General features: G+C 42.6%; 1 protein-coding gene and 1 long non-coding RNA gene across 2 annotated transcripts; one reads left to right on the top strand and one right to left on the bottom strand.

Moving 5' to 3' along the window:
• Positions 1-271: 271 nt before the first annotated feature.
• On the top strand, positions 272-1,760 carry LOC127000376 (uncharacterized). Its single transcript, XR_007753946.1, has 2 exons — positions 272-1,302; positions 1,345-1,760. It is a non-coding gene; the product is annotated as an uncharacterized LOC127000376 (long non-coding RNA).
• Positions 1,541-16,031, bottom strand: LOC127000375 (uncharacterized). Its single transcript, XM_050864041.1, has 7 exons — positions 15,893-16,031; positions 9,106-9,246; positions 8,569-8,595; positions 6,203-6,238; positions 5,736-5,816; positions 3,472-3,569; positions 1,541-2,261 (listed from the first exon to the last, which is right to left on the bottom strand). The coding sequence occupies exons 2-7, from the start codon at positions 9,236-9,238 to the stop codon at positions 2,094-2,096; spliced, it is 543 nt and encodes a 180-aa protein (XP_050719998.1). The 5' UTR covers positions 9,239-9,246; positions 15,893-16,031; the 3' UTR covers positions 1,541-2,093.
• Positions 16,032-27,488: the final 11,457 nt, after the last annotated feature.

Below are 27,488 nucleotides of genomic sequence, written 5' to 3'. Positions count from 1 at the left end.
TGTCACGGGCCGGAGTAGGGAGTTCTGTCTGGATGGTTGGAGCGAGTCATCGTCATCATCATCATTTTCATCCATTACTAATGCAAGGTTCTCATCAACACGGAATACAATCGGCGCTTTGAAGGGATCCGGGAGAGAGAGAGAGAGAGAGAGAGAGAGAGAGAGAGCGGAGGGGGGAGGGGGAGGAACTGGAATTATATTTCTTTACGTTGCAATATTTCTTTTCAAATGTAATCTCTCTCTCTCTCTCTCTCTCTCTCTCTCTCTCTCTCTCTCTCTCTCTCTCTCTCTCTCTCTCTCCGCATTAATCATTCTAAGTATTACAACCGTTAATAATGTGTGTGTGTGTGTGTGTGTGTGTGTTATCGGACCCACACACTAACACATCATACAACAGTAGGAGCTTCAAACACTTACATATGAACATACAAACGATACTTACTTAACATATATTTCATTATTTTAAAGTGATGGACATTTTTTTGTTTACACTGAATCACATCTCTTAACAGAATACAAATCAAAATATTGTACGTGATTTATTCCTATAACCTACGACTAGTGCAATGACGGTTTGAAGACGAAAGGAGCGATGTTTAAATAGTTTGGGGTCTTTTTTTCTGCACCAACAAGGAAAAGGTAGTGAGGTATGAGAGCTTTCTGACGCGTAACAAGAAGCCAGATAGATAACATTTTTTTTTTTTACAACAAAGTAGACAGCTCAAGGGCACAAAAAAAGAAAACAATGATAAAAAAAAAAAAGCCCGCTACTTGCTGCTCCTACAAAAAAAATCAAAAGAGGTGGCCGAAAGAGAGGTTAATTCCGGGATGAGAGGTAAGAACATTAACAATCAGGTTCAAAACGTCAGGTAAAAACATCAACAATTAGGTTAAAACGTTAGGTAAGAATGTCAACTTATAGCTCGGTTTGCGCTTCTCTGCACCCACACTGAAGGAAGCAGAGGAAGGACAACTTAACACTTAACAAAACACTGGGAAGAAGGCGTTTGTAAGAGCATCAACTTAAAGGTTTGTGCGTTTATCTGCATTACTACTGAGAGAAGGAAATATTGGACAGCTTGATAACACGTAGCACAATATTGGAAAGACGCCAGGTAAAAACACACAACTTCCATAAAAGCTTCAGCTCTTCTTTGAAACCTCTAAACCGTGAGGAGGAGGAGGAGGAGGAGGAGGTGGAAGAGGAGGAAAAGTTAGAACAAATATTAAACAGGTAACACAACATTGGAATTAAGATTAATGCCTCAGATCTTTTTTGAGACTTGAGATCGTGAGAAGGAGGTGAGGAAGAACAGATTTTTTTAAACTTTGGATCGTGAGGAGGTGAGGAAGAACAGGTACATTTAACAGGTAACAAAACACTGGGATGAAGACCTTAGATAACAACAGTATAAAATCGGTATTCCATCTCTTTTTAAACTTCAGATCGTGAGGAGGTGAGGAAGAACAGATGCTTTTAACAGGTAACAAAACAATGGAATGAAGACGTGTACAGAGAACATCTAATTAAATACACCCAGTAGATTGCTTATACGAGGCCTTGTTTTGTTGTTTTGTTGTTGATTCCACTTGATTCCACTCTCAGCCAGGTCTCACGCACACGCCAGCCACCCAAAGCATCCCTCGCCCGCAGGAAACGCCCGTAACGCAGGCTAACACAGCGGCCGCGGCTTCCCTCTCCGCCCGCCCGCCAGGAAGCAGCCGAGAAGAAAAATAATTCCTCCCTCCTGATCCTTGGCCGGGGCGAGGGATAAACCGGCGTTGATTTGTACATCTTCCTCTCTTCCCCTTTTTTCCTCTGTTTCCTGCTGGTGTTGTGCTATAAAAAAAATATATATAGTCATCCTCCTCTTCCTCCTCCGCCCTTTCACTTTGTCTTCCTGTCTTCTTCTCATCCTCGTTCACTTCTTTTCTTTCTGTTTCCTTTACTGTCTTCAATATCCCACATCCTTTTCCTCCTTGTCCTCCTCTAATAATATACTCTTCCTCTTAACCTCTCAACCTCTACTCCTTATCCTCCTCTTCCTAATCCTCCTCTTGACCTCTTGTACTGCTTCTCGTTCTCTTGTCCTCTACTCCTCGTCGTCCTCCTCCGGCAGACTCTTGAGGCAGATGTGACGCTGGGCGCACTTGCTGGGACAACACCGCTCCTCCTCGCCGCAGTACCCGTCGGAGGCACACGAGGGCTTTTCCTTCACGTCACCCTCCGCCAGCAGCAGCGCGCCGGAGGTCCTGCCAGTCTGAGAAGCAAAGAAAGGGTGACTCCAGACGATCTTAGTACTTCTGTTATCTTTCCTGTTACTGCTCCTCCTCCTTCTACTGCTTCTCCTTCTATGTGCTGGTTACTGCTTTGAAATGTGCATGGTTCCCCCTTCTGTAGATTCTGATACTTCTACCCCCGCTAGTGTCCTGCTATGTGTCTCTTACTGGGGTGTCCATGTGTCCTACGCCTGCTAGTGTTCTGCTGTGTGTTGGTTACTGTTCACTATCCCTGCTTTGTGGTGGCCATGTCTCCTGCTTCTGCTAGTGTTCTGCTTTCCATCCTGCCTGCTTTAGGATGTGTATGTCTCCTACTCCTGATAATCTGGCTCTTAGTTTTCTTTCTTCTTTTGTTGCATGCTGTCTACTGCTTACTATGGCTGCTATGAGGCTTACGTTTCTGTTATACCCCTTGATGCTGCGTGCTGGCTACTGGTTACTATTCTTCCTGCGTTGGGAATCCTCATGCTAAGCCGCTGTTTTTTTTTTTTCTGTGTGTGTGTGTGCGTGTGTCTTCGCCTCCTGATTATTTTTGCTTGTTTGTTAGTATGGGGTATGTTGTGTTGTTTACTGTTTTCCTCGTTGAAGACCTTACTTCTTTTGTTTTCTTCCTTCCCACCTCTCGTACTGTCCTCCAAACACTCACCCATGTAAATCACCCCACCTTCCTTCCCTCCTTCCTTTAATCCCTTTTTTTTTTTATTTCCTTTCCTCCTTCCTTTCTTCCTTCAATCCTTTTTTTATATTTCCTTCCCTCCTTCCTATCTTCCTTCAATCCTTTTTTTTATATTTCCTTTCTTCCTTCCTTTCTTCCTTCAACTCTTTTTTTATCTTTCCTTTCCTCCTTCCTTTCTTCCTTCAACCCTTTTTTATATTTCCTTTCCTCCTTTCTTCCTTCATTCCTTTCTTATTTCCTCTCTTCCTTCCTTTACTTGGCCATAACTACTCACAACAGACTTACTACAAACACTACCATCTCTACACTTTCCACTAAATATTGAACCCCTGAAATGAACCGTACAATACTAAACGGGTTCTTAGGTGTATTGTAATTGTGTTCTCCTTATCATAAACCCTCACCTCACCTGGAAATCACCTATTCACGCACACCTATTTACCTGGATTGCTCACATATTACCATTTACCTTATACATGTCACACCTTCACCTTTACTAAGAGTTCCTTACTTACCTTGCTCTTCTTGGTGACGAGGAAGATACCTTGGGTCTTGCACACCTGTTCCTCCTCCTCAGGACACAGACCCTCGTGCTGATTTTGGTTCTCTGGGACTGTGGAGGAAGTAATAGTGGTAGAAGTAGTAGTAGTAGTGATTGTAGTAGTAGTAGTAGTAGTAGTAGTAGTAGAGTAGTAGTAGTAGTTGTAGTAGTAGATGTTGTTGTTATTGTTGTTGTTGTTGTAATGGTGGTAGTAATAGTAACAGTGAAATAGTAGAGTAATGGTAAAGTAACAGTTTTAGTAGTAGTAGTAGTAGTAGTAGCAGTAGTAGTAGTGACAGTGGCATCGCTAAAAGTAGCAGTAAATAATGACTGCCGCCTCACTACGTGTGGTAATGATAACGCATGATAAAACTAATCAAATTGTTGTCATTAACTGATGTGTTGTGCTAATTACTTTGATTTTCCTCTTTGCTGAACAAAGCGTTTGCATCCAGGTAATTTATTCCACGCGTAGCAAAAAAAAAATAATAGTGGAGGGAATGGGTGGTAGGGGGAAGGTGATTAGGGGAGGGGAGGGGAGGGGGGGCAAAATGGGGGGAAAGCGATTAAACTGTAAACACTGAAATGAATCATAGGAAGTGAGAGTAATGACGTGACTGTTGTGGACTGAATTAAAGAGGGAAAAAGAGGCAGGAAAGTGTAGCGACGTGACTGAAGTATGAAAATAAAGTGATGAAAATAGCGTGAGGACGGTTAAAAAAAGAAAGTAGGACATAATGTAAGTGGAGTAAAAGTGGAAGGAAAAGGAGGAAAATGCGGGAGTGAACAATGCCATGAATGATGGAGGAAACTAATGTGAAAAAAAGCAGACAAAATTAATAAAAATGGAAAACGATGAAAAAGTGAAAGAAAAAAATAGAAAAAAAGTTACCGAGTGAAATTTAAAGCAAATGACGCAACTAATGTAACAAGAAGGTTCTAAATAAAAATAATCAGAATTACAGACCTGTGATGAGACATAAAATAAAATGAGTCATCACATAAACAACTGTGGTGGAAAAATAAAAATAAAACATTTAAGTGGACAATAAAATGAGGAGAGAGTGAGGAAAATACTGCAAAAATTTTAGATAGAAAGAAAATAAGAGCAAGTCGTCTCTGATTCAAAAAAGAAAGTGTTGCATTACATTAAAGAGTGTGATACAAAAGGAGATAAAAAGATCCGTAAGTAAGCAATGAAATGAAGAGCAAATGAGGAAAACACTGTAAAAAAAGGATACTTGATAAAAAGAAACGAAAAATATGTTGTTTGTGTTAAAAAAAATATTAAGAGGCAAAGCATTACTTTAAAAAAATGAGAAAAAAAGGGAAAAAAGGTAAAAGAATAACAGAAGGGAAGGGAATCAAAGAGTACGAGGAAAATGTGGACGTGCGGAAAATATTACATGGAAATTAAAAGTCTGCACTGAAAATTAATAACGAAAGAGGAAATGAATGTCTCCAACCTTCATAGAAAAGAGAAAACAGGTTAATGATGCAGTGAAAGACAAATGGCAAAAAGTAATCAAATGCAAGGGTAGTGAAATATAAGAAAATGAAGCGTCTGTAGTGAAAATAAATAAAGGAAAGAAAAACAATATATATAAAACTTTGATAGTAAGAAAAAAGGAACTGAACTACACAAAGAAAGAGAATATAATGTACTTGACTAAACACTGACACGGCAGACGAGTAGTAAGTAGCATCAGAATAAGAATGGCAAAAAGAACTAAGAGAGAAAACGTTATATGTTAAACTAAAAGGAAGTGAAGCATTATATAAACCGTTGCGATAGAAACAATAACAGCAAAAGGAAGAGAGTAATTCAGAGAGGAAAAAGCTAATAAAATAATGATTCTGTGGCACGATGAAGAGAACAATGGAGGATGAAAAACAAGAGGAAGAAAAGGAAAAAAATACGGAGGGCGTGGAAAGGAGGTGGAGGTTAAAGGTTAAGGTAGAGGTAAAGAAATACATACATACATACATACATAAGAGAGTGCGTGTGTGTTTCTGTGTGATTTCCTCTCTCATCCTCATTATATCCATGTTTAGTACTCACTCACTCACTCACTCACTATCTCCTTTCAACCACTTCCTTTCCTACCTCAATCATCTTCCTCATAAACTCACACACCTTATTCCTCTCTTCCTCCTTAGCTACCCCCCTTCCTCTTCCTCTCCTTCCCTCCCTCACCCACCAGCTCCCAACCTCACTCACTAGGGGCAAAGACTTACTAGGGACGGAGTTGTCGGCGCAGCAGTAGACCGCCCCGTCGTAGGAGCAGTAGTACAGACACCCATTGGCCGCCGGTGGGTCTGCGGGCGAGAACAGACATACAGACACTCAGACACGATGATGTAAGGCATAACAAGACATAACAAAAAGACACAGACACAGACACACCAACTATGGCTCAATGCGTGAAGGTAAAGACATTTTGTACACTTATACATACAAAGGCAAGAAAAAATAGACGCCTAACACGAAAAAATTGAAGAAAAAAAACACTTTGCACTCAGACATAGAGACACTGGATACATAGAGACACTGGATACATAGGCAGGACAACACAGGCATTACACAGAACTAAGACATTGACAAATATTACAGATTTTGACGTAAAGACATGAAACTCCAAAAAAGCAGAAATATATAAAAGAAGTGGGTTTTTTTTTTTAGAATTTAAGACAAGGTAACTTACATTCAGATGGGAACACTTCATCATCGACCTCGGCACCTGTGGAAAAAAAAAAGAAAATTGATTTACTGAATATTCAAGGCTTACAAAAGAGAGAGAAGTAAGAATCAGAAAGCAAGGAAGAAAAGTCATCGTGTCCTAATTCTCATGGAAATATTTTAAGCTAAATTACAAAGAGAAAATGTCATCTGGCTAAGCATCTGGCGAATATCATGTGAGTGAGTGAGTGAGTGTGTGTGTGTGTGTGTGTGTGTGTGTGTGTGTGTGTGTGTGTGTGTGTGTGTGTGTGTGTGTGTGTGTGTGTGTGTGTGAGTGTGTGTGTGTGATGAGTCTCAGGTAATCTTCTCTCTGTACACAGGTAAAGCGAGCCTCAGGTGAAAGAGAAGAGGTGAACAGCCGGTGGTAGGGACGTCACGTGGCTAGGCTCCCGCGCACACACACACACACACTCTCTCTCTCTCTCTCTCTCTCTCTCTCTCTCTCTCTCTCTCTCTCTCTCTCTCTCTCTCTCTCTCTCTCTCTCTCTCTCTGTGTGTGTGTGTGTGTGTGTGTGTGTGTGTGTGTGTGTGTGTGTTTACTTTGGGTTATAATTTCTAATAATTTGTGAGAAATGTGGTTTGAGTGGTGTTGATTTGTGAGAAATGTGGTTTACGTGGTGTTAATTTAGGTGCAAGTGGTAGTGGTGGTGGTGGTGGTTGTAATGATGGTGGTGGTAGTGGTGGGGGTGTTGGTGATGACGATTGGCCTGGTGGTAGTAGGGATGGTGGTGGCGGCGATGATGATGGTGGTGGTGGTGGTGATGGGGGGGATTCTAGGAGTGGTGGTGGTGGTGGTGGTGGTAGGGGGTCTAGGAGTGGTGGTAGTGGTGGTGGTGGTAGGGGGTCTAGGAGTGGGGGGGAGGGGGGCGTGAACGTGAGACTGGAAAGTGTCGGGGCGCCGGCTCGTGCAAGTCACCAAGTCACCCCCGTAAAGTGAGATTGCTAAGAAGGTTTGCACTCTCTCTCTCACTTATGCGCCCTCCCCTCCCTTGCTTCCCCTCCCCTTCCTTACCCTCCCTCCCCTCCCTACCTACCCCTTACCTCCCTAACTACTCCTCCTGTCCTCATTTACTTCTCTTCCTCTTCTCTCTTACTTCCCTTCATTCCTCTCCTTCTTTTCCCTATTCCTTTCCACCTTCTTTACTTAACTTCCCTCCCTTCCTCACTCTTACTTTCCTCCCTCATTTCCCTATCTTCATCATTTCCCTTCTTCCCTCATCTTCGTTCCCTAGCTCCCTTCTCTCCTCACCACCTTCCTTCTTTCCTTCTTATCTCCTCTTTTCTTTATCTAATTCGTCTTTTTCAATCCTTTATTTTGCCCTATTATCGCATTATTTTCCCCATTGGTATGTTGGTTTATCAGTTCTTAATTTTTATCCTTCCCATTTTATCCTTCCTTCTTCCCTTATTATCTCCCATTTTCTTTATCTAATTCGTCTTTTTCTGTTTTCAATCTCTTATTATGTGTCTTAATATCGCATTATTTTCCCTATTGGTATGTTGGTTTATCAGATCTTCATTTTTATCCTTACCATTTTATTTGTTTGTTGGTATTTGTATCTTATTCTTATTTGTCTACCGGTCTATCCATCTATCTGTCTGTGTGTTTGTATTTACTGTGCATTCTCAAGCGCACTTCCTCCTTTCCCATTGTCCATCACCACCATAACCACCACAATCATCACCACCATCACCGTCTCCATCACACCATGCAACACTCTCCTCGCTCTCAGTCATCCACATCAGTCATCGTAAAGTCACCGTGGTCTATAAAAGTCACCACGTCTTACATCAGCCGCTCATCACCTCCTCTTCGTCACCATCATCATCATCATCATCATCATCAACAACAGGTTATTTATGTCATGTTGTGAGTTTATATATCAAGTTAAGAAGGAATCTGAGTCACTATTCGATGTTGCTAAGTTACGAAGAGTTAGGATTGAGTTATTTTAGTCATCTGAAGTCAACTCCTTTTTTCTTTCTTTCTCTCTGTCTCTCATTTTTCTCGACTTATTTATTTATTTAAGTTCAGAAGAGTTAGGATTGTGGCACTATAGTTAACCTTAAGTCAACTCCTTACTTCCTTTCCTTCTTTTTTTCTCTCGTTCTCTTTTTTTTCATTCTTTCTTTCTTTTATTGTTTCTTTCTTTCTCTCGTTCTCTTTTTTCTATCTTTTTTTCTTACTTTCTTTTATTCTTTCTTTCTTTTTCTTGTTCTCTTTTTTCTTATTCTTTCTTCCTTACTTTCTTTCTTTTCTTTCTTTCTTACAACATTTTTCTTTCTTTCTTTCTTTCTTTTTCCACTTATTCATTTACTTAAGATACTCACTGTCATATCCAGGTGCAGGTTCGTCATCTGTTGGGAAATGAGTGGATGGTTAATTAGCTCATTCCATCATTAGTTCACGATCATATTTTCAACATTTATTTTATTAATGCTGATGAAAGTTTATGACGTCAGCTCTCTCACTCCCTATGATTTATTTTTATTTTTATATGAGTTGAAAATCTTAGAGAAAATGTTTAGGCAAAAGAAAAAGTAGAGTAATTGAGGAATGCGTTATTTCTGACCATATTATTAACTCTCTCTCTCTCTCTCTCTCTCTCTCTCTCTCTCTCTCTCTCTCTCTCTCTCTCTCTCTCTCTCTCTCTCTCTCTCTCTCTCTCTCTCTCTCTCTCTCTCTCTCTCTCTCTCTCTCTCTCTCTTACTCTACTTCTCTTCTACTCCCTTTCTTTCCCTTTTCTTCCCTCCCATTCCCTTCTATTATCTCCTTTCCTCTTCTCTCATTCCTTATCTTATTTTCTAACTCTATATTTTTTTCTATCATCCTAACTTTCTATCTATCTATTCTTTCTTCCATCATACCTGCAGTGTCTAGGAAGGGGTTCCCGTCGTCGCAGCAGATGTAAGTGTTGCCGTTGGGCACCTTACAGTAGTACTTGCAGGCGGAGGCACCACCCAGCGCCGCCAGCACCACCAGGAGACTTGAAGGATGCATGTTGACTTCTGCAGGAGGAAAATAGGAGCATAAGAACTTGATGAGCCTGGACCCACCTATACTCCAAATCCATGACTTTATCTAACCTTGTGGAGGATATTTATCGTAATGGCACTTAACACATGACTACCAAGCCTGTTACAGTCATCCAAAACTCATGTAGTGAAGTAATTTGTTCCTGTCTTGAGTGGATATGAATTTAGCTAACTTAAAATCATTGCTATGGGTCTTATTTTGTACCGCCAGAACCTTATTGTCATCAGATGGAGAGGGAAGAGGAGGAGGAGGAGGAGGAGGAGGAGGAGGAGGAGGAGGAGGAGGAAGAAGGGAAGGGAGAACGAGGAGTAAATAAGGAGGGTGGAAAGTGTGGGGGAGTGGTGTGTGTGTGTGTGTGTGTGTGTGTGTGTGTGTGTGTGTGTGTGTGTGTGAAAGTAGCGGTATCTGACCACATCCACGTGTGTGCGTAACTCTCTCTTTCTTAGTGGAGCGTTAAATCTTACTACATGTGTGTGTGTGTGTGTGTGTGTGTGTGTGTGTGTGTGTGTGTGTGTGTGTGTGTGTGTGTGTGAATTTCTTTGTCTTAATACAAATATATAGTATGACAACAGTATTACAGTGAGGGAGAAATAAATAAAAAGAAGAAACAAAAAAGAAGAAAAGTAGGTGAGAATTAGATGATGAAGGATGAAGAAAGACAAAAAGAAGGAAAAGATAGACGGAAAGAAAAAACAGAGAAAGAAAGAAAGGAAGAGAAAGTAATAATTGAAGACGTAGGCGGAAGCAACAGATGTAACAGTGCCAACAGAAGCAACAACAAAACAGGTGGTGAAGCAATTTTAGTGACGGCGAGCTATTGGCGATGGTGAGGGTGATGGTGATTCACAGGGGACAGCTTTACTAGTGAACGATTACATAACTACATACTTACATAACTTACATAACCTGTTCATCTCTCTACCCACCCACCTACCGGTCTGTTATCATACTTACAAATCTACCCACCTGTTGTTATCCCATTTACCTGTCTACCTTTCTATCATTCAACCTATCTCTATCTATGCATCTTTGTCTTCCTACTAAACTACATATTTACCTGTTTCCTAATCTACCTAGTTACCTATTTGCCTATCTCAATACTTGCTTTCTTCGCCTGTCGTTATTGCTTCCTCGGTAGTTGGGTGGTTAAGAAAGGTAACGAGTCTACCATGGAACAATGCATACCTGTCTACCTAAGTATCTGCCTACTTTCCCTCTTGCTTACCTTCTTACTTGTCTCCTACCTGTCTCTTTTAATCACCTGGCTCTATGGAAGGTATTAACATGCCATAAAATCGTGCACCGTCTAATTGTCTGCCTATTCATATCTTTCCCTGATTTCCCATTTATTTGCTCTCTCTCTCCCTCTTTTGGTCGCCTGGCTCCCTGGATGGTTAAGAAATGTAGTAAAATAGTATGCCATAAAATCCTCCACTGTCCGTCTATCTAATTGTCTGTCCTCTTTTCTTCCTGTTCTTCTTCTACCTCTTTTAATCCTTCCTTCTCCTACGTTTCTTTCTTCCTCCACCTTCCTTCCACCTCCAGCAGTTGTTCTTCCTCTTTTCTTTCCCTACATACTCTCCTACCTATCTGCTTGCTCTCACTCTCTCTCTCCCTCTCTCCTGGTTGCCGCTGCCTGGCTCGCTCCCCGCCTGGCTGCTGGTCGGGGGAGGTAATGAATCTGCCATAACGCCCTGCATGAGAGCACAGTGTCATAAAAGCCGGTGCCCCCGCCGCCACCAACAGATTTATGGAACCATGCATCACGCGGCGGTCACCTTGCATCACCCACGCCACCTACCGACAACTGCCTGCCGCACACACTCACCTGGAGATGCTGCTTCCTCCTACTCCTACTACTCCTGCTCCTTCTCCTCCTGCGCCTCCTTTTGCTGCTCTGGTTTCAACATCTAATATTTTTTTTTACTTTGATATTTTTAGTTTTATTCATTTTTTTTTTTTTACTTTTTTCTTTCTCTTCTATTCATCAACGTTCTTTGCATGCTTATTTATCTTTCTTTCTCTCATCTTCTTATCATCCACCTATCTTCCCTTTCCTTATCTCTGTTCTCTTTTAATATTTTACTCTCATCACTTCGTTTATGTTCCCCCATCTATATATTTTTCTTCCCATTTTTTTTCTTCCTATGTGCCTACCCTATACACCTTTTCGTTATCTCTTTTCTCTTTTATTTTCTTTACTGCTACACTTTAGTTTCTTTCTTCTTCCATTTTCTACTCTCTCGTTCCTCTCCATATTCGCATAAATCCTTCTCTCCCCTTCTAACGCTCTTTCTTAGCCTCTTTTATCATCTCCTCCACTTCCTCCTTCTCCTCCATCTTCTTCACCTCCGAATCATCATTTTGTATCGTCTTCTTTCTTCTTCCTCCTCTGCCACCTCTACCAATCCTTATTCCCCTCTTCCTCTTTTCTTCCTGTTCTTTTTCTACCTCTTCTAATCCTTCGTTCTCCTTCTTTTCTTTCTTCTTCCTCCACCTTTCTTCCACCTCCACCAGTTGTTCTTCCTCTTTTCTTTGTCTTACTTCTCCACCTCTTCTACTTCCTGCTTCTCCTTTCTTTCTTCCTCCACCTTCCTACCACCTTCACCAATCCTTCTTCTGAGTTTCCCTCTACTCCCTCTTCCTTTCCCACTTCTTCTAACCCTCCTTCATCTTCTTTTCTTCCTTCACCTTCCTACCACCTTCACCAATCCGTCTTCTTCCCCTTCCCATTTTCTTCCTTCACCATCTCTTCTAGTCCTTCCCTCTTCTCCTTTCCTTCATCCTCTCCTTCACCTCCTTCATGTCTTCATTTTCCCCTTTTCTTCCTCTTCTTCCTTCCTCGTCCTTTTCCACTTCTTCTAATCCCCCTTTCTTATCCTTTCCCTCTTCTTCCTCGTCATTCTCCGCCTCTTCTAATTCCTCCTCCTTCTTCTTTGCTTCTTCTTCCTCTCCTCCTCCGCCTCCTCCAAGCCTCCCTCCTTTCTCCGCTGACGTATTCGCCTTTCACTAATTCATAATCAGTGCACGAGATTATTAATTCAGGCGTAATTAAGATGAAACATGAATAATCAAATATTAGGAGGACGATTACTGCAGCAACCCTTTCACTCATGTATACCTTGATGATGATGACGATGATGAGTGGAGGGGAGTGGGGGAAGGAGTAGGAGTAGGAAGTTACGACATTTTGAACCATTGTATTACTCGCTACGTCCTGTTTCCTTCCTTCCTCCCTTCCTCTCTCCCTTCTTTCCTCCCTTCCATTCCTAACCCTCGCCAGCGTTACATAACCACGGCAAACAATCACAGTTCACGTCATTAAACACCGAAAGACCAACCAACACCCACACGGACGGAACACTTTCCACACGCAACACAACACAACAAAGCAACAACACACGCAACTACCCTCACCTTACTTTACCGCAACACACTCACACTCAAAACACACTCAAACGCACTCTTTTACTGCAGCCGTTCCCTCACGCACGCTTTTGCCACGGTCGTTCGAGGCATGGCACAGAAATGGCACCTCGCACGGGGCTTCCACATGGTACCCTCAAATGGCCCTTTTCACCGGCACACACACGCGGGGTGGCATCAGCGAGGGAGGGAAAGTTTGGGCGCCATCCAGACTCACGTTAGCCCTCTGAACAGTGATGCTGGCGGTAAAGAGAGGGAGGGAGAGATAGGGTAGGAGACAAAAGGAGAGATGGGGTGGGAGCCAGATGGAGAGGCAGGGTGGGAGAGACAGAGGAAGAGACGAGATGGGAGAGTGACAGGGAGGGTGAAATATTGTGGGAGAGGGAGGAGATAATTATGGTGGGAGAGAGAGAGGTAGAGACAGGGTGGGAGTGAGACGGGAAGGGAGAGACAGAGTGAGAGAGAGAGGCGTGGAGGATGGAAAAATATAGTCATGATGTATATTGCTGGATTAGAAAAGGTGACTGGAAATTGGAAAAGGAGTACCACAGAGAGAGAAGAAGCAAGGCAAGGGTAGCAAGTAGAAAGTATAAGAAAAAGGTTTACTGTACAGAGTTTGAAAAGGATGACTGAGAAGGGAGATGAGTGATAAAGAGAGAAGAAGGAAAAAGGGGAGAAAGAAAACAGGGAGACAGGGGTGACAGGGCGGCATGGAAAGAACGGAAAAGAACACACAGGTTATAATGAAGGAAATGGATAACAGGCATGAACTAAAGAAGATGTCAAGGAAAAGTGAGGAGAGGAGTAGCGCTTGACAAGAGAGAAGTGAGGGAAGGATGGAGAAGGTCGAGGAGGACGAGTGGAAAAAAAGGAAGAACAAGAGAAGGAAAGATATAACTGAAAAGGAGGAGGAATATAAAGAAAGGTGATGAGAGTAAGAGAACAGGGACATAAGGGGAGGGTGATAACAGGAAGAGGAAAAACAATACAAAGAAAAGCCAAAAAAAAAGCATAAAAGAAAACGGGTGAAAGGGGAGCCACTAACATCACACACGTAAAGGGTAATAAGACTTTTTTTCCCTTTGGTCATTTATCTTATTTTCTTTCTTCCCTTTGCGGCGGAGTTTTGAGAAAGAGTTAATTAGTCCATTTCAGGGAGCCATCAGTATTCTATCTACGCGAGAGAGAAAAATACGGGACCCAAATCTCATCTCATCTCATCTCACGACAGCATCAGCATCACCATCATCAGCAGGAGGGTGGGGTGGGAGAGCACGTAATGAAGAGGCGAATGAAAAGTAATAAAGAGGAGGATAAAAAGGCGACACCCACGACATGAATACACCGAGGAGGGAGCGACGGGACGAAGGAGAAAAGTGTTAATGAGAATGAGGAGGTGGCGAGGAGGCGTCATAAGAATTTCAAGAGTCAATCAAGCTTCTTCTTCTTCAGATATAAGAAAGAGGAGGAAGAAGAAGAAGAAGATGAAGAAGATGAAGAAGAAGAAGAAGAACAAGAAGAACAAGAACAAGAAGAAGAAGGTGAAGAAAAAGAAGAAAAAGAAGAAGAAGAAGACAAAGAAGAAGATAAAGAAGAAGAAGACAAAAAAGATGAAAATGAAGAGGTAAAACAAGGAAGAGGAGGAGGAGGAGGAGAAGGAGGAGATTAAGGAAGACCAGGAGGAGGGCATAACTATAAAACGAGAAAGAAAAAAAACATGAAAGAGGAAGTGGACAACAAGAGGGAAGAGGAGAAAAATAAAGAAAAAAAAAACAGAGACGGAAAGGAGAAGGAAGCAAAATTATCACCTTCCTCAGCCATCACTAGTCCATTGGCAGGTGTTAGTATGATCCATCCCGGTCCGGTAAATCCCCTAACTACATCTCTCCAAGCGGTTCCCTGCCTGCCATGACTTCTACTATATCTGTATTGCCATTCATACTTTGCTTATCCATCAATTATATCCATCCTACACATAATATGACTTCCGAAGTTAAAACAAGTCCATTTCTTTTTCGTATTCATTAAAATATCCTCAACCATTGTCTGTTCCCTAATCCACAATGCTTACTCCTGTATCTCCGAGTTACGTTCAGCCTTTTTCTCTACGTTCATCTTGTGCGGACGCGAAGAAGGATGAGGGAAGAAGAAAAGTAGAAAGAGGAGGAGGAGGAAAGGAAATACGACACCAATAACATCCTTCCTCCTCTATTCCCTCTCTCTCCCTTTCTCTCCTACCTACCCCTTCCTTCCTCCCCCCCTCTCCATTATACAAGGCCGGGGTAAAGGTTAAACAGTAGCTCTCTAAATTCTCTCTCCCCGCTGCTTGTAATCGCGTCATTAGCATTAATAGCCTCATCGGGGCCCGCGACCGTCTTCCTCGCGGGTTAAACATTGAGACCGGGAAAAGGTTACGCCAATGACCAATTATCGGACCCGCGTGCCTGGTCACTCCTCTCCCGTCGGGGCTTCTTATCAACGACGCAATGCAGTATTCAGTTCGAAGAGCTACCCCAAGGTGACTCTTTTCTCCTATAATGGCTCTGTTTAAGTGTAAGTGGTCACGGTTTGTATCTCATTCTCGTGCACTCTGCCTGGCTCATGGAAATATTCTGTGTGGGAAAGCTACATGCATGGTATTAGTTTGTGTGTTGCTTTAATAATGGCTCTGTTTTTGTATAAGTGTTCACGGTTTGTCTCTCAGCTTGGTACTCTCTACCCGATGTACGGAAAAGCTCTACGGAGGAGTGTTACATTTCTAGTATGAGTTTGCATCACTCTGTTGTCTCTGCTTTATCGTACTCATTGTTGTGTCGAATTTATACAACGTAGAGAAAGGTTACCAAAAACAAGTTAGTTAAAAGGTGATAAACATATGAATACGTATGAGAAAGATGTATATAACTGAAAACAAATAATATATATGCAAATATTAGATGCCAGGCTAATATGAATGTGATTTATTAACCACATTCACCATGAATATTATACTCCAGGTTAATGTGATAATGCATACATCAATAACCAACACCATGGCTATGAAAATATTATCTATGCATGAGTATCAATAGCCAGACTGATGATAAGATGAAAACACGAGTATCAGAGCCCAGGCTAACGTAAAGATGATGTATACAGGCTTCTCAAGTGTTGGGTTTATACAGGTCAGTCATGCACACCACCTCCGCCTACCTCGATCCCCGGAGGTCTTGCTGCGTCGACGATCAGACAGGGAGTGAGACGCACGCCGGTCCGCCGCCTCCTATTTATACGAGTAACTACGCGGCCGGGCGGGGAAACGCGGAGAAATCTGGCGGAAACCTTTCTTCAACGCGTGTACTGGCTGACTCTTAGTGTGTGTGTGTGCGTGTGTGTGTGTGCTAAAGAATGATAGTGTGATAAGATAGCCAAGGCCAATTATCTTTAACGACTCCTTGCTTTCTTTTAGACTCAAGTATAACCCACATATGGCTTTCTTACATAAGTTTATTTCAGCCTTTAAACTGCATCAACTAAACAGCAACAACAACGAAAACAACCTCTCCACCATGACGCGCCATCACGCAACGCACGCCAACAAACTGTAAAATCACTGAAGGAATAGAGCCATAGCGTCACCTTCCGTCCCGCCCTGCAGCGAGGTCCCTGACCACCACTTAGCCTGCAGAACTGTAGCGGCGGCAGGGGGGCGATGGACGATCTATCCTGTATAGTTCCTCCCATTGTGACGAGAACATCCTGTGAGTGACAATAAAGTGTGAAGTGGACTAACCTGAATTGTGTGCCGTTGACAGAGCTGACTTGGCGGGGCGTAGCGTGCTAAAGTTATGAGGTGCTACAGCCACGCCCTTAATTAAGTGATGCCGCTGACCTCACTCTCTCTACCTCTCTCTAATGCAGCTGGTGAAAAGCGGTTCAAATTTAATAGTGCGTAGAGTTCTAGGATCCCAAAATCCAGCCTTGAAGTACTTCCATTGACCTCTATGCAGCAAATGTACTAACAGAAGGGAAAGGTACAGAAGCTGGAGTTTTTCCTTACATAACACGAGGGGATTTAAAAGTTTTTGGATCCATTGGTTTATTTTTTTCTTTCCGTCTGTTTTGTTTATTTCCTCTTTTGATTTCTTTTTCTATTGTTCTGTTTCACTCTTTTCTTCTCCTTTCTTCTCTTCAATTATCTTTTTTTTTCCTTAAGGGACGGTGAGCAATGTAATGTTCCTTGGCGGCACCAAAGACCAGCCCTGAGGCACTCCCGCTGACCTCTATGCCGTGAAAGTAGCGAAAGAAGGGAAAGGCAGATGATTTTTTTTTCTTATAGTGTACTGGCAAAAAAAATTAAGGGACGGTGCGTAATACGATGTTTTTTCGCGGTATATAAGCCCCGTCCAGAGGCACTCCTGCTGACCTCCGCTGTGAAGGTAGTAACAGGGAAGGGAAAGTTAAATAAGCTGGAGTGTTTTTTTCTTATAGAGTACCGCTGAAAACATCGAAGAGACAGCTGCGTAATTCAATGTTCCGTCACGGTACTACTGAAAGACCCCCATACAGTGAAGGTAGTGACACAGAAGGGAAAGGTAAATACGCTTGTTTTTTTTTTGTTTTGTTTTCATAGTGACCCGTTGAAAAGATTGAAGGAACGGTGCGCAATATAATATTCCTTGGCGGTACTAAGTCCCCACCCAAAGGTAACCTACACGTACTAACCTCTCTTTCCTGAAGGTGGTGGGAGAGGGAAGGAAAGGGATGCGATAAAGTAGATATGAAGAGTGTGCCGTTGGAAAGACTGACATAACGGGGCTGAGTATAGAGTCCCGAGACGCCACTCAGAGGTACTCCTGCTGACCTCTAATCTCACGGTGGTAAAAAGAAAAAGGAAAGGGAAAGTGCAAACAGAATGTAATACCTGTAGACAGAGAAGGTAAAGGAGTAAACATATGCATTGCCGTAAAAGGGAGAAGGTAATAGGGTTCAAATTAGGTGCACACTGGGGACGAGAGAGAGAGATTTGTAGGTACAAGAAAACTGAGGAAGAGAACCACAAGTAGGGAGACTGGGAGGAAGGGAGGAAAAGTTATTAATGAGAAGGTGAGATGGAGAGAAGAAATGAGATTGGTGGATAGATGAGTTGGAAGAAAGGTAGACATGTTGGATTGATGATGGTAGGTAGGTAGGTAGGAAGGTAGGTAAAAGAGATTGGAGAAAGGGAGAGAGATGTACAAGAGGAACGAGATATGGAAGATGAGGAGGAGGAGGAGGAGGAGGAGGAGGAGGGTCAACGGCTTGCAATGAAAGTGAAAGTGACTCCTAATCACTGTTGCCATGTGTGTGTGTGTGTGTGTGTGTGTGTGTGTGTGTGTGTGTGTGTGTGTGTGTGTGTGTGTGTGTGTGTGTGTGTGTGTGTGTGTGTGTGTGTGTGTGTGTGTGTGTGTGTGTGTGTGTGTGTGTGTGTGTGTGTGTGTGTGTGTGTGTGTGTGTGTTTTCACTGTTATCATTCCAAACAAAAGAATACACAGATGATAACGAAGAACTAAACAATAACAACAACAAGACACAAAATAAAACAAACAATTAATTCAATAAAGCAAGACGAATTAGAGAGAAAAAAATGCACTGGTTAAAAAATAGAAACGGAAAGAAAACAAAAGGGTGGAGAGAGAGAGAGAGAGAGAGAGAGAGACCTATGAATAACAAGAAGAGCATCGACGTGAGATTATATGCTGATGTGTATTTACAGGAGCGTCGAAGTCTCTCTCTCTCTCTCTCTCTCTCTCTCTCTCTCTCTCTCTCTCTCTCTCTCTCTCTCTCTCTCTCTCTCTCTCTCTCTCTCTCTCTCTCTCTCTCTCATACTTTATTTCTTTCTCTTTCTTTATCTTTCTGTTTCTCTTCCTTTCTCTCTCCTACAAAGCTTGACTCCCGTAACGTAACTAATATAACTAATCTGTCGTTTATCCTTCACGCCACACCACACCTTTTCTACAGACCTGATACTTCCGGGTGTAACTAATATATATACAGAAAACGAGATGCTGGTGACATATTCTTCACCTGTAAGGGTATACTACAGAAACAGGCAACCTCTCACCTAACTATCTCCTTGCAGTAAAACATAAAATACCTAGCGCACAAACCTCTCCAGTACCTAAATTTAAGCCTGAATTCGCCCAAAAGAAGCCATAAAACACAGAGATAAAAAAAAACGGCAAGCAGAAATCAGGCTGATGGGAAATAATTAAAACAGTAACATTAAAGGAGTATGCAAAGAAAGGCATACATAAAAATACAAATAACCTGACCTACAGCATTAAGTGACAAGCAGAAATAAGGCCAATAGGATACAGTAGAAACAGGACATAAATATGAGTCTACAGAGCAAGAATAAAAATATAGAAACACATACCATAAGAATACAATTAACCTATTCTATATACATAACTCAATATGCGGCAAGCAGATATAAGGTCAATGGGATACAATATGATGACAGTAATAGGAGTCCGTAAACGTAAGGAAGCATAAGAGTACACAAATAAATACGTAAGAATCACCGTTGACAAATAATCGTACACACCGTATTCCATTTTCGTACTTTTTGACTGATATCTTAAGCAAAAACAAACAAACAAACATCAATAAATAACAGTTTTAACGCTACCTTTAATATTCTTTCCTTATTTGTGTAGGTACGAGAGTTTGAGGCTTAAAAATGATAAATACAATGTGGTGAATACGATAATCTGACAACGCTGGCGAGAATACACATACCCTGACCGAGGAACATTAAGCAATAAGCGGTGAGCGGAGCGGTGAGTAGCGGGCTTTTTTTTTTTCTACACTCTTTTTGCTGCCCTTGAGCCGTCTCCTATGGTGGTAAAAAAAAAAGAAGCGGCAAGCAGAAAGTAGTACAATGTGAGACAATAAGAACGAAAGTAATAAGAGTTTGCAAATGTAAGGAGGAAGGCAAGGTGAGGTGGAGCACGTTGGGAAAGGCCTTTATCTTGCAGTGAGTACAACGGGATATTAATACAAGCAGCCAGACTCGGGTCCTTTGATGCTTCCTCTTTTTGCTGCATGTGTTTTTCATCTAAGAACGGGCAGCGGAAAATGTTACTAATGATCTGTGAAGCAAGCAACAAACGAGAGACATGTCAATATGATACAAAATAAAAACATGACATTAATAAAGAGTCTGCAGATGTACACAAACTTAAGTATACACAAAACAAAACCTAAGTACATGAGCAGGACCCTTACGTAACATTGGTCTCGAGGTGCGTAGCGGGGAAGGCAGCGGGGCGTGTTTGTTATGTTCCTTCCAAATGAGGCGGAGAAAGTGGCCGGGTATGCCGCCGCCCCGCAAGCCCTCGTTAATAGATATATAAAAGGCGCTGTGGTCTTTCCGCGGCTCGGTTATTGGGGCTAAGCGTGCCAGGCTGTATCGTTGGGCTCGGCTGGTTTATTCACGAACAATTATTAATCTCGGCTTTACGTGTTGTAGGGGGGGGGAGGGAGGGGGAGGGAAGGAGGAGGGGGGTTTGTATGGGGGGAAGGAGGGTTAAGTGTGTGTGTGTGTGTGTGTGTGTGTGTTAAAAAGAGAGAGAGAGAGAGAGAGAGAGAGAGAGAGAGAGAGAATACCGTTTGCTTAATAATGCCAATTTTATTCACTCCACTTTGTCACCCATCGTCACTGGCCCGTTATTTCCTTTCGGGCCCCAATTAGCTAGAGGTTGTTACGATGTTTTCTCTGTGTTTTATTTATGCTTCAGTCCACTTGTGTTACGTTTTTTTTTTTTCGTTTTTTTTCTTATTGTGTACACAGTCTCAGGTGAGTTATTATTTTTTTTTTTTTATTCTCTGTTTATCTTTGTCTTTCTTTTTTACTGAATATTTGTTTGTTTGTTTGTTTGTTTGCTAAGTAATAATTGTTTTTTGTATCAATCTCTTTTATTCTCTCAGTATATCTATCTGTCTGTCTGAATGTTTTTATTTTTATCGAGTATTTGTCTGTTTGTCTCTTTGTCTATCTGTATGTATGTATGTATGTATGTGTGTGTATGTATCTCTCTCTCTCTCTCTCTCTCTCTCTCTCTCTCTCTCTCTCTCTCTCTCTCTCTCTCTCTCTCTCTCTCTCTCTCTCTCTCACACATACACACACACACACACACACACCGTCCTCCACTTGACTCATAATATCACAGGTGTGTACTGCCAATACCTTGCTTCCCCCAAAAAAACACAAAGGTATTTTTCTTCGTTACGACTAATGTTGATGAGGTGATATTGCACCTGCCCTCACCTGGCGGCAATCAACGGGGAGGTCAAAAAAAGCTACCTGGACATTACCTGAGTACTTTGCGCCTGTTTTTCTTGTTCCGTCGAATTTTTCCGCACCTCACGCAAATGACAAGATTGGAATAGGAATTAAGGCGATAAAAGAGAAGTTAATGAGTCAATGACGAGGAAATATCTCGCTCTGATGCTTGTAATAAATCGTGAATATGTGTGATGGAGGGAAAAATAATTAAGTTTCCGGCGTAAAAAAAAAAAATGGAGAATGAAAAAGAAGAGCGCGAGTGATGCGAGTAAAACAGAAGAACACGAGCTGAACTTTTACTTTAATAGCTTTGTCTCTACTTCACACCTTTACCTGTTAACACAAACACACACACACACACACACACACACACACACACACAACACACACACATATTGTTCACTTTCTCCGTCACAGCTCTGAACATTAACAATATCCAGACCTAAATGACAGTTAAAGGAAAAAAAAACGTAATTAAAGCGGCGCCTGTGACGTGAAAGTGAAAGGCTCTCAGGTGACATACGGGAAAAACAGGTAAACTTGTCTCGAGGCGCAAAAGAAAGGGAAAGTGATAAAGGCAGGTAGGTAGATAGATTGCTAGCCGTATGCAGGCTTTTTGTGTATATGTCTGTTGGAATTTATCTAGACTATTGTTGTTGTCCCTGTGTCTGTGAGCTGCTTCCTTTGATGTAAATTTTAACGACATAGACAAAGATGAATAGACAGATGGTCAGAATACTGTAAGGTCAAATATAATACAAAAAATAGAGATTAACATTATCATAACAAAAATAATCACTCGTATAAGAGATGGAGCGAGTGTAGTGATACGAAAGTATATTTATGATACTCTTAATGACATCCAATTATAAAAGACATTACCATCACGAATAACACAGATTATAAGTACAAAATGAACCAACAGAGATCAATAACGCTTTCTAGACAACACCAAGGCACATAAAGAGATACTGACGATAAGGATGACTCAAAAAGAAGAAAATATAAACACCACAATAAAATAAACGCACTAATCTCCATAACACCACCACCACCACCACCACTACATCACCACTACATCACCACCACCACCTCGGTACTGGACACACGCACAATAACCTAACCTGCCCTGACCCGCCTGGTGGGAATTCGCTCCGGGACGCGTCTGATACGGGTACAGGACCACTCCCGTTCTTCCGTGATTATCTGAATGAAATCTAAATTGCCTCGCTACATGCATAGATTTTCATGTTGTCTCTGCCGCTGCAAAGACCGAAGCTCGTTTTCTATATAATTAAATGACGCATAGTAAGGAAGGAGGGAAGAGGAAGGAAGAGGAGGAAGAGGCATAGAAGCGGGGAGTGTAGGCAGTAAATAAAGGGATAAGTTATGGAAAAGGAAAGAAGGAAGAAGGGAAGAGGGAGGAAGAGGAGGAAGAGGAATAGAGGCGGGGGGTTTAGGCAGTAAATGAAAGGATAAGTTATGGAGAAGGAAAGAAGGATGAGAGGGGTGAGGAAGGGAGAGAGGGGTGAGGAAGGGAGAGAGGGTTGAGGAAGGGAGAGAGGGGTGAGGAAGGGAGAGAGGGGTGAAGAAGGGAGAGAGGGGTGAGGAAGGGAGAGAGGGGTGAAGAAGGGAGAGAGGGGTGAGGAAGGGAGAGAGGGGTGAGGAAGGGAAAGAGTGAATAAAAATAATAAACAATCGTATGTGAAATAAACAGGAAAGTGAGATAATTAAAAGACGCTTATAAAGAAGGGAAGAATAGGAGAACGAAGTCATGAATGTTTATTGATGAAGAGGAGGAAGATGAAGAAAGACGCAAGGATAGGAGAACGATGTCATGAAGATTTATTGATGAAATGGAGGAAGATGAAGAGAGACACTGAAGAGAAAAACTAAGTAAGCAGAAACCAAAGAAAGGCGATTAGAAAGGAAGTGAGAGATAAACAATGGTGAGCGTGAGCAATGAGGCAGTGGTAATTATGAAGGGAGAAGGAGAAGGAACACGAGGTAGAAAAAACGAAAACAATAACAACAATAATCCAGAAAATGCTAAAAAAATAACCTTAAAGAGAAGCGATAAAAAAATCTATTGATAAATGATACACAAAGGTAAAAAAATAAAACAACAGAATTAAAAATAAACAATAAATTAAATAATGGAAAAGGTAAGAATACATTTATAAAACAAAAAATAATAAAATTCCTGACATCAGTAAACTAAAGCAATGAAGGTTTCTAATCTCCTTAAAAGCCACTGGTAAGAGATCCAACCGCTTCGTAGGGGAGTTTAAACCAAAATAATATACAAATAAATAAAAACACAATATAGTAGAAAAAAGGAACATAGAGAAAACTAAATAGAGCCAAAAAAAAATAAGGATGATAAAGCAGATTGAGAAAAAAAATCAGAGGAGAGAAAACGAAGGAAAAGAAACACGAATTGAAGGAAAATGGAACACAGGAAGGAATGGGGGAATAAAGAAGAGGAGAACTAAAAAGGAAGAATAAAGGAGGAGACAAAACAACGGAAAATAAAGGAAGGAAAACAAGAATTCAAGGAAAACGGAATACAGACAAAAAAGAATGGGAGATGAAAGAGAGGTGGAGGAGAAAGGGGTAAAATAGAGAGCAGCGGAGAAGGAGGAGAAGAAGGAGAGGGAAGGGAGGAGGAGGAGGCAGGAGGCAGGACAAGGAGTTAAGATATTTCTCCCTTAAGGAATCTATTTCTACCTGGCTTAAAGAACGTGTCGGGAGGGAGAGAGGGAGGTAGATATAGAGAGAGAGAGAGAGAGAGAGAGAGAGAGAGAGAGAGAGTGTGTGTGTGTGTGTGTGTGTGTGTGTGTGTGTGTGTGTGTGTGTGTGTGTGTGTGTGTGTGTGCAATTCACAACGGCCTGATCACGAGTTGGACTCACAATCGCCAGCAGGTACACTCCCGACATGAGCAAGCTCATGCTCATTATCGTCGATCTTTGGGTACTGCCAGGACCTCACACACCACACACCCCATCCCCCTTGTTCAAGGAGGGACAGTAACCACTCCTATAGTCAACGGAAAGAATCCGGGCCTGAGCGGGGCTCGAACCGCCACCTGTCAGGCCGTGAAGTCTTGCAGCGCAGCGCTCTAACCGATTGAGATAATAATAATAATAATAATAATAATAATAATAATAATAATAATAATAATAATAATAATAATAATAATAATAATAATAATAATAATAATAATAATAATAATAATAATAATAATAATAAATGGTTTATTCATTTGTAGGCAGCCATAAGGCTGAAAATACATAAAAATACCATACAACGAGTTTCATGTGGTGAGTAATGGGGGAAGTGGGGAAGGGTGATGTGTGTGTGTGTGTGTGTGTGTGTTGGAGTGTAGGGGTCATGTGATCATGGAGGTGTTAATGACCCTCACAAGTGTCGGTATCACACTAAGCCGATATCTGTCCGTGACCGGAGCGATGTGTGTGTGTGTGTGTGTGTGTGTGTGTGTGTGTGTGTGTGTGTGTGTGTGTGTGTGTGTGTGTGTGTGTGTGTGTGTGTGTGTGTGTGTGTGTGTGTAGGTGTAAGTACGTGTATGTATATGTTTATTGTGTATGTATGAGCGTAAGTGGGTATATATGTGTTTATGTATATGTTTCTTTTTTTTTACAGCAAACAAACAAAAACGAAAAGGCCAGGTACGTATGTACGTATGTATGTATGTATGTGTATATGTATGTATGTATGTATGTATGAATGTATGTATGTATGCATGTATGTATGTATGTATGTATGTATATGTGTACGTCTACCCATGTGTGTGTGCGTGTGTGTGTAAGGCAGCCCGGAGATGAGGCCTTCATTTAGCAGGAGCACCAATTAGCCTTAGCCGCGGCGTCCCCTCCAGCCGGCTCTTTGTCCGCCAGGAGCCGTGGAGGGGCGATGGCCTTGTTATCCCCTCGCCGCTTGTTAGCTGCATAGAAAACTCGTTGCTGTAAAATAAGAGTGAGCGGCTTTACACAGGAGTCACTGATGTGGAGAGTGATCCTTTCACGCCACCTACCGACCTGCCCTGCCCACCCACCTGCCTGCCTACCTATAGCTTTGTCACCTCCTCCTGTTACTCCTCCTCCTCCTCCTCTTCCTCCTCGTCATACCTGGCTTATCTATACCGCTGTCACCTCCTCCTGTTACTCCTCCTCCTCCTCCTCTTCCTCCTCGTCATACCTGGCTTATCTATACCGCTGTCACCTCCTCCTGTTACTCCTCCTCCTCCTCTTCCTCCTCGTCATACCTGGCTTATCTATACCGCTGTCACCTCCTCCTGTTACTCCTCCTCCTCCTCCTCTTCCTCCTCGTCATACCTGGCCTATCTATACTCACCTCCTCCTCCTCCTCCTCCTCTCGTCTGTCACCTCCTCCTGTTACTCCTCCTCCTCCTCCTCTTCCTCCTCGTCATACCTGGCTTATCTATACCGCTGTCACCTCCTCCTGTTACTCCTCCTCCTCCTCCTCTTCCTCCTCGTCATACCTGGCTTATCTATACCGTTGTCACCTCCTCCTGTTACTCCTCCTCCTCCTCCTCTTCCTCCTCGTCATACCTGGCTTATCTATACCGTTGTCACCTCCTCCTGTTACGCCTCCTCCTCCTCCTCTTCCTCCTCGTCATACCTGGCCTATCTATACTGTTGTCACCTCCTGTTCCTCCTCCTCATTCTCTACCTCTTCCTCCTCGTTCTACCAAGCGCATCCACACCATGGTCATCTACTCTTCCCTACTACCACTACTACTAATAATAATGATAATAATAATAATAATATGGCTACTATAGCTATACACCCACTCCCCCACTCTCATCTTACCTACCTACCTACTAACTGTCTATCTTCCTGCCCTCCTTCTATCCATTGGTCATCTCCTCCTCCTCCTCCTCCTGATAGTATTCCTGCACCTGTTCGCCGCTGCCCTCCCTCTCCTTCTTAGTCCCCGTTTCTTAATTTGATTCCTGCTCCTTGTCGTTTTCTCCTCCTACTTTTCCCACTGCTACAACTACTACTTTTTTACCTCCCCTCCCCCCCCCTCAAGCTTACGTCCCCTCCCCTACTTCCTCCGCCTTCTACGAATACAAGTTATGGTGTTATTTCTTCGGCTTACGTTTCCATAAGGAGTTCTTTAAGTCGTGTATAATGGAGGCGCGACACTTCCTGGAGCGGAATAATCACACAGGTATTTATTTCCACCTGATATTCTGTGACACCTGTATTCTGTTTATGTGTCAGAGGTTCTTTATGATTGTTGCTAGTTTCCCGTTTTGTTTTGTTTTGTCATCTATTTCTGTGTTACAATCATCTCACGTCTAATAATATGTCTGTTTGTCTGTGTGTGTGTCTCTCTCTCTCTCTCTCTCTCTCTCTCTCTCTCTCTCTCTCTCTCTCTCTCTCTCTCTCTCTCTCTCTCTCTCAGCCTTCCCATAAACAAAGAGGAGAGAGTATCAACTATATTTAGGCGAATGTGTGTGGGTGTGCGTGTGTGTGTGTGGGTGGGTGTGTGTGTGTGTGTGTGTGTGAGCGCGTGCGTGCGTGTCTACTCCCCCCAGGTGCCCTCAGTTCAGGCCCAGGGCACAAGTAGAATACGGGACGATAATTACGAGGAGGCGGAGGGCATCACATCTTGCATCTCATTACCGGAATCTCAAATACACGAGAACAAGAGCTAAGAAAAACAATGCCAAAAGTAGACCCACCGGAGACAGGCGACTCTGGACCATCTCGCCAGGTAGCCATAAGGGTGAGAACGGCCTGCGCGGGGAACTAGGCCAGACTCCAGAGTGGTTAATTAACAGAGCCAAAATTTCATGTTCGACTGGTCAGCAATAGAATCTGGTCTTTTGAAGCTGCTGAGGATGCCGGGAGAGGACCAGAAGGGCGGACCTGACTCCCCTGTGGCCCGGCCTGCAGGTGTGGGAGGTCAGGAGGGAGAGGAGGGCGGCCAGGTGACACAGGGGCGGGGGGCGGGGGGCAGGGCGAGGGGACGAGAAGAAAAGGAAGGCAATTAGGGAAAAGTATAAGTGCAAGAGACCTTTATGTACACTAAGAATATGTAAATACACGAGAGAAAGAGGGTGATTAAAGCATTCCATTAAGAAGAAAAAAACATGCAGGAGCAAGCAAACACAAAAGGAGGGAGAGAAAGAGGAGAGAGAGAGAGAGAGAGAGCGAGAGCGAGAGCGAGAGCGAGAGAGAGAGAGAGAGAGAAATAGGAGAACGAATGAGAGAAAGAACGCAATACCACTCCCACACCAAGGAAGGAAGGTTGTTTTAGAAGACTAGTAAAAACACTAATATAAGCATCTACAGTCGCTCCTATTATAGCCGAGTAAGTAAGGACGTTGCTGATTGGCTGATGGCGGGTTGGGTGTGTGAAGTCTCCATCCCCAAACCCATTAGTGTAGGTTCAGAATATACTCACTTCTTTACTTAACTCA

The sequence above is a fragment of the Eriocheir sinensis genome, chromosome 18, assembly GCF_024679095.1.
Source record: "Eriocheir sinensis breed Jianghai 21 chromosome 18, ASM2467909v1, whole genome shotgun sequence".
Lineage (NCBI taxonomy): Eukaryota > Metazoa > Arthropoda > Malacostraca > Decapoda > Varunidae > Eriocheir > Eriocheir sinensis.
The sequence above is the reverse complement of the archived record's forward strand: the minus strand, read 5'-3'. Positions and strand labels throughout refer to the sequence as shown.